Source organism: Gadus chalcogrammus, chromosome 8 (assembly GCF_026213295.1).
Source record: "Gadus chalcogrammus isolate NIFS_2021 chromosome 8, NIFS_Gcha_1.0, whole genome shotgun sequence".
Classification (NCBI taxonomy): Eukaryota; Metazoa; Chordata; class Actinopteri; order Gadiformes; family Gadidae; genus Gadus; species Gadus chalcogrammus.
The window spans coordinates 6,202,164-6,209,663 of NC_079419.1; the positions used below are offsets into that span (position 1 = coordinate 6,202,164).

Sequence of the window (7,500 nt, forward strand, 5' to 3'; positions counted from 1 at the left end):
TCTTCTCCAAGAGTGATTACATCGCTGCGTTAAGCTAAAAGAGTTAATTAGTTCACAGGTTCCCCGTTTGAGGCTTCGTTATCTTGAGATGCTTTTTGGCAGTACCTTCACACAACATCTGTTATTAGGGAGCAATCCTAAGGAATATCTGTGAAGATGTCATCATCGTCAAGACTAGTGATGGTGGAACAGACTATTCTGTTGATCCCTGGTTACCAATGTTTTCTTCAAAACTTTCTAGAAGTGTTCTCTAGCGGGCCAGGTGTCCGAGGTGCTTAACCAACTCGCCAACACCCGATTGGCCGACAGCCAGAAAGGATCGCCCACCCTTCACTTGACTCTAGTTGGGTTAAACTGGGATTACAACCCATCATAGGCACATTTTTGACACCCCACCCATCTGATAAATCCTGTTTGAATTGCGTCACTAAATAGAACTGTGAGCGACTGTGCTACTGTAGGAGCCCATCAGTAGATGGTGTGGGAGATACCCGGAATGATCGTTAATGATAACTATCTTTCACCTTTTCAAACTGGCGCTGTCCCCAGAAGGAAAGGCTCCTAGTTCTCAACAGTCAGCTGGGATCTTGAACAGATAGACGTGCATTTTACTTTTACATATAGGGCATTTAGCAGACGCTTTTGTCAAAAGCGTCTCACAACGGTTAATACACACATTGACACACCGACGGCGGCAGCCATCTTATCAGGAGCCGTTAGGCTGATGTGTCTTGCTCAGGGATCTCAAACACTCGGGAATCGAACTAGCAACCTTCCGGTTAGAAGTCAACTTGCTCTACCTCCGGAGTTAAGCCGACCCGACGTGCATCCTATTTGTGACGCTAGCATCCTCTCCATTCCCTCTTTTCACTTGTCCTTCTGCTCTGGATAGGAAGTGCCCTGGGAGTAGCCTGATTACCAGGAAGGCATTACATACCGTGTCAGGGTGGGACGTTCTTGTAGATGTCCAGTTACCGCTGGGCGGATTCTGTTTTATTAGTGGGCCTATGATGTTGGCAAACATTCGGTCTTTGAGGTCAGGGTTTGAGCCGAGAAGTTGCCAAAAGTCGTTTAGCAGTGTTCTTTATAAACTAGGGACTGGGTGAGGGCAAGAGTTAATGATTTGGAGCATGGAATCTCTTCACTCATCAATACTGCCCCCAGTCCGACAGCACTATCTGTAAATACATCCCTCACACGACAATTATTCAAAATACTTTTACAGAAACATTCAAGAAAGATCTTTGACTTGACCAATGCTATTTATCAACTATACCTCCCTCGGTGTTCAATGTATTCTCTGCTTCCATTGATCTATCAGCCCGGATGCCCGTGACCATAACGGTGATCAGTGTGTCTCCTCTGTTGTGAGCAGAGTGTGTCTGCGACTTCCGGGGGACGGTCAGCAACGTGTGTGACGCCTCGGGACGCTGCCTGTGCAGGCAGGGGGTGGAGGGGCCGTACTGTGAACGGTGCCGGCCCGGACACCACTCCTTCCCCCGCTGCCAGGGACAGGGTGAGAGAGACGCTTCTGACCGCGGCTAAAGCTACGTTTTAACCTAGAAAACCCACTTCCTGTTGTGTCAAGTGAGGTTATTTTTTAATGCGTCTACATAGTTAAAGATCTAAGAAAATGTTGAATAGCTTAAATCAAGGGTAAAGATGTGATTTTGAACAGAGTTCGGAAGTGTAAGACACCACTCTCCTGTGAGAGGCAGGGTGAGAGAGACGGTTCTGACCACAGCCACAGCTACGATTTAAAATATGCTAAAATAAAGAGTCTGCAGATGGTGTGCATAGAGAGTCGATGGGGGCTCGGGGGGCTTGGCACAGATATAGATCAAATAAAACCCTAGCGTTGACTTTGTCTGCGATATGAATGCATTCTCATTAGATTGAAGCTTCAACCTTCCCTCCCTGCCTCTCTCTCTCTCCCCACCCCCCCCCCCTCCTCAGAGTGTCTGTGTGATGGGGCCGGGGCAGCTGACCCCCCCGCCTGCGACCCGACCGGCCGATGCCTCTGCCTCGGCAACTACGCCGGCGAGCGCTGCGACCGGTGTGCTCAGGGTTACTATGGTTACCCGGACTGTGCTGGTGAGTCGATGCTCCCCCCCCCCCACACTTCCCAATAGAGTGCCCAATATATCAGTGCCCCGACACACATGCGCTTGAAGCCTAGACCATTCAATGTATCACAGTTACCGTGTGAAAAAAGGCTTATTCACCTCGTGTGTGTTTCCCCCTGTGCGTCCCGTGCTCTCTACCCAGCCTGCCAGTGTTCACGGGAGGGCTCCTACGGGGACTCGTGTGACCGCGTGTCCGGCCAGTGTCTGTGTAACCCTGGGGTGGCCGGCCAGAGGTGTGATCGATGTGCTGGATGGGGGCCTCAGTTCCCCCGATGTGAAAGTAAACCCACCGCGACGTTTACAGCCCTAAACAACAGCAGCTCGTCTTGATTAACCTGTGGCAGTTTAAAAGTGGAGCATGTGGTCAAGTGAATCGCAATTAGGAGGGCATTGCATTGACCCTTCCAGAGTTAGGGGTTTGATTCCCATTGCTAAGGCCCAATCCCATTTCTACCCCTTACCCCTTCCCCTTACCCCTCCCCCTTGTTTTGAAGGGGTAAGGGGAAGGGGTAAGGGGTAGAAATGGGATTGGGCTTTAGGCCCAATCCCATTTCTACCCCTTACGCCTTCCCCTTACCCCTTCCCCTTACCCCTTCAAAACAAGGGGGAGGGGTAAGGGGAAAGGGCCTAAGAATGTATGCGCTCATGCTATAGATGCTACAGATTGATGAAAAACGTCCTTTGAGTGGCGTATATCATGGTGGTTTAGTCATCCCTGGTGGTTGCCCATATCATGAAACCTGTCTCACAGAGTAAGATTCATCCTGCTGCATGAATTCTCACTTCATTATGGATCCCAGTGTCTCACCTCGTCTGTTTACACCCATCCTTTCTCTCCAGCCTCCATAAGACAGTGTAACCCTGCAGGCTCAGATGTCAGCCATCCTCAAACGGTAGGTCTATTAATACCAACCCTTAATCACGCCTTGTATTGTGTGAGTTGCCAGAGTTACAGCCCAGACAACACATGGCGGTGTGGGGCCTCTGGGTGTGGACGAGCACCCGGCTGATAAACGCCCGGCGCTGCCAAGCCTTCATCCGGCGTGCAGTACCACAAGGTCTGCTGTTGTTGTCCTCGGAAGTCATCAAGGAAGCACAACAGACCGCCTTTTTTAATTTGGTGAAATCACAACAGACATGCTACTTCCTATGTGATTCCGGATGTTTTTTAGAAACAGCTTTTTATTTTCCCAATTGCCATGGCTACAATTGTATATGTATGTATATATATATAAACCCTTTTTCTCTCGTCCATTATGTCATCATCGTCCATTATCTCTCTTAACACTATATGTACTCTCATTCAGGGCAAGAGGCATATAGTGTGTGTGTGTGTAGGGTGTGTGTGTGTGTGTGCAAACATGTCACTGCGTTTATTCATTGGGATTGACCGATTTTCGATTAAATTTGCCAACTCGTAACATTGCTTCACGTCACATATGTAGCCGTAGTGATACCTCAGACCACCCATTAACAAAAAAAGATTGAAGTCTCCTTAACGTCAATGCACGTGTACTGCTGAGTTGAAGCTGTACAGTGTACGCTATTTAAAAACAATTAAAAATTATACGCTTATTGTGGAGGACACAATCTCGATTTTGATTAACATGCAATGAATTGATCAGCCCTACATTCCAGAGTCCGAATGATGGATTGTCGTTTCTCTTCCTACCCTGGCAGGGCCCTTGTCGCTGCCTAGCCAACGTAGAGGGAACCTTCTGTGACCGATGTAAACCGCTCTACTGGAAACTGACCATGGACAACCCTGAGGGCTGCACAGGTAGGAGGCCAGCAGCGCTGAGCCGTCAGGAGGGAGGGCTCTTCATTCAGGGGCTTCAAAGAACGGGACGCGTCTGTCAAGATACTTGATACTGCAGATGTTCAGCCCGAGGAGCTGCGTCGGAACTTCGGAAGTTCCTTCTTCTTCACGACCCAGCTCCAACCGAATGGGAATTATTTATACATCAGAGGGAAAATATTATATACTTCCCAGTTCCGGAAGTTGTTTTAGGAAAAAAGCGCAAGACCTGAATCGATGATAATTAAAAAGATTGGCATGGAGATTATGCAACACTAGACACTATCCCATTTCTACCCCTTACCCCTTCCCCTTACCCCTTCAAAACAAGGGGGAGGAGTTAGTGGAAGGGGTAAGGGGTAGAAAATAGGATTGGGCCTTAAAGTCATTTAAACACATTTTAGTTGCTGCGCGGAATGTGGTTCAGTTTTATCTAGCGTCACTAATCCATTTCCCCCAATACCTTTACAAAAATTCGTAACATACCTTAAATTGAATTGTGTGATGATTAACCGGCCTAGCAGTTGAACAAAAACAGAAAGTAAAACATGGCAGCCCCCTTGCAGCCCACCGTTTTAGCCGTCATTTCCCTGTTAGCCGTTGGTTCCCTGACGCTATTTGTGTTCTCCAGCTGCGCTAAGCCTCAGTGGCGCTCTGTAGTGGGGCGGACGCTAGATCTCGCCCTCTCTCACCCGGGAGGATGTGTCAACATACCCCTGTCAACGGCTCCCAGGGTGCCCCGGTGGAGGCCTGAAACATACTAATATAGGCAAACACTGGTTGGCTGATTGCTACAGGGAGCAGTATTTAGACGAGTGGGGGCCTCAAGGCTCCTGGGAAACGGCAAAAAGAAACGCATATTTAATACATATAAATGTAATGTTGCTGTCCCCATAGAGTAGACTGTGTAGCCCCTCAACAACCACAACAACAATAACAGCAACTCGACAGCATCGGCGAAAAACAAAATGCTCTTCGTCTTATCTTCGAGATCGGAAAACATAACGAGTGGAAGAGTGGACACGCTGCTGCTGCTGCTGCCATTATGCAGGCGAGACGGGGAACAACCTGAGGCTTTGTCCAGATACCCGTCTACTGTTACAGCTCTGCTCCGGAACACCGCAAGAATGTTATCACCGGCGGCCTGTCAGGAACTCCACCGCGGAAGGAGCCAGAAGACGAGACCACCTTCTTAATATCCCAGGAATGCCCTTCTGTGTGGCGGACTGCGGCCCGGAGTTTGCACAGAGTTCTGCTTTTTTGTTTTATTCCGATTTTGTGGCAGGCGTCGTGGGTTGTGACATCTGACCAGAGGGGCTTTGATGGGCATGGGTGACCGGGGTTGGAGGTTATTAGGAGCTGTCGCTTTTCACCCGTGAACGTGAGAGAAGTCTGTAATCAGACGCCCATTCACAGCGGAAGGGCCCTATTACCCTGCGTTCACACCAAAAGATGCATTTGCTGCCCGAACGCGTTGACGCCTGAGTTTTGCGGCGCGTCAAATCAAGTTTTGCGGTGCGTCAAAGGTTTGCGGCGCGTCAAAAGTTGAAATATTTCAACTCGAGCAGCATTTGACGCGCCGCAAAATACGTGAACGCGCCCTTCGCCCGTGCCCGGCAGCGGGCACGGGCATGCCGCGCCGCAAATCAGATTTTGACGCGCCGCAAATCAAGTTTTGCTGCCCGTTTTCTCGGCAGCAAATGCTGCGGCAGCAAAGCAGCAACGCGTCTCTACATTCACTTTGAATGGGATCACGACGCGCGTCAACTTTTTGCATCTTTTGGTGTGAACGCAGGGTTAAGCATGCATACATTACACACACACACACACACACACACGTGCACACACCTCTGGATTTAACTTTGTTACCTCTCTCTCCGACTCTCCCCCTCTCTCCCCCTCTCTGTCCCCCTCTCTCTCTCTCCCCCTCTCTCTCCCTCTCCCCCTCTCTCCCCCTCTCTCTTCCTATCTCCCCCTCTCTCTCCCTCTCCCCCTCTCTCTGTTCCCCCTCAGAGTGCATGTGTGATTTGAAAGGGACCCTGAGTGGTGTGGGGGAATGCCAGCAGGTGAGTCGGCCTGCCAGGTCTTTACAGAATAGAGTTCACTATAACCATTTGTTGAGTAACAAAACGACTGAATGAATGTCCAAGTAAATAAATAGAAAAAGTAAATATATGAATACAAAAAATGACATGAACACATAAGTTAACAAACCTTTGGAACAAACCCATTTTATGGAAATGCAATCATGATATAACATTTCGATAAAATATGAAAGGGGAAATAATTGCGCATCATAACCAAACCATCTATGGGTTTCCCCCCTCCAGAAGAGCGGACAGTGCCACTGTAAGCCGCACACGTGCGGGCCGTCCTGCCACACCTGTAAGGAGGGCTTCTACCTGCTGCAGAAGAGGAACTACTTTGGCTGTCAAGGTACACTAATGCTAGTCATCAGCTGGGCTGGTGGAAGGTACAGCCTCCCCAGTGAGGCCCAATCCCATTTCTACCCCTTACCCCTTCCTCATACCCCTCCCCCCTGGTTTTGAAGGGGTAAGGGTAAGGGGTAAGGGGTAGAAATGGGATTGGGCCTTAATCAAAGTACTACTTTGAGTGACAATATTGAACCAACAATATAGCTGCTGGTGAAAAAATAATCATCAAAATAGTGAGTCGGATATTTAACGTGTTTGAAGTGTGAAGTGTGTTTTGGTTAGAAGTATCAACTTAAGAATTATAAATCAGCTTATCCAACATAAGAAAACCGAAGAATACAAGCATTAACAGAAGGTCCCTGAATCAATACAGACGCTCCTAATAACTAACTAGCTAACTAATCATCCGTTCAAAGACCAGTGACTCAGTCTAACTTTATCATCTATCATCTAATAATTAACTCTTTCCGTTCCCTGATAGGCTGTGAGTGTGACGTGGGCGGAGCTACTGGCATGGCCTGTGACTTGGGGTCCGGCCAGTGTCGCTGTCGGAAGAACATAGTCGGCCGAACCTGCTCTCTGTAAGCAACCCCTTTGTTTTCACATGCTTTATGACATCACGTTGTGTCATCCCCATCGCTCGAGTCGTCATGGTGACGACAGACACATCGTATCAACAACACGATACGACTCTCGCGCCTCAACGTTCACCCCCGTGTCTCTCAGGCCGGCTCCGAGCCACTACTTTCCCAGCCTGCACCAGCTGAAGTATGAGGTGGAGGACGGCGTCACTCCCAATTCCCGGCCAGTGCGCTTCGGGTTCGAGCCCCGGGTGTTCCCCGGGTTCAGCTGGAGGGGCTATGCCGTGCTCTCCCCGGCACAGGTGGGTGTGGTTATGACTTTTTAGGGGGGCGGGGCCAGTAGGGGCTTGACTCCCTGCTGAAAGATACCGGGTTCGAGACACAATGGCTACACCTCAGACCTGCAGACGTTCTAGAGGAAGATGCATCCCCCTACCTGCGTCTTCACAACATCAAAGTATTTTGAATCAGCAAACCAAAAGATCTCCGTTTCGTTCTCATGGCTCCACTATGACCTCTCTGGTGGGACAACCACTGCTGGGGGAGGGTAAAACGAGGCA

The 7,500-nt window shown here is 49.3% G+C and overlaps 1 protein-coding gene across 2 annotated transcripts in view; it reads left to right on the forward strand.

Annotated features, from left to right (window-relative positions):
* Positions 1-7,500, forward strand: part of LOC130388067 (laminin subunit alpha-3-like) — a 79,934-nt gene that overhangs the window by 22,255 nt on the left and 50,179 nt on the right. For both annotated transcript variants that reach the window (XM_056597392.1, XM_056597393.1), the window contains exons 13-21: positions 1,376-1,516; positions 1,957-2,094; positions 2,269-2,406; positions 2,967-3,019; positions 3,807-3,906; positions 5,938-5,990; positions 6,255-6,360; positions 6,841-6,940; positions 7,086-7,242. In XM_056597392.1, coding sequence (XP_056453367.1) covers positions 1,376-1,516; positions 1,957-2,094; positions 2,269-2,406; positions 2,967-3,019; positions 3,807-3,906; positions 5,938-5,990; positions 6,255-6,360; positions 6,841-6,940; positions 7,086-7,242 — 986 coding nt within the window. The remainder of the gene's footprint in view (positions 1-1,375; positions 1,517-1,956; positions 2,095-2,268; positions 2,407-2,966; positions 3,020-3,806; positions 3,907-5,937; positions 5,991-6,254; positions 6,361-6,840; positions 6,941-7,085; positions 7,243-7,500) is intronic.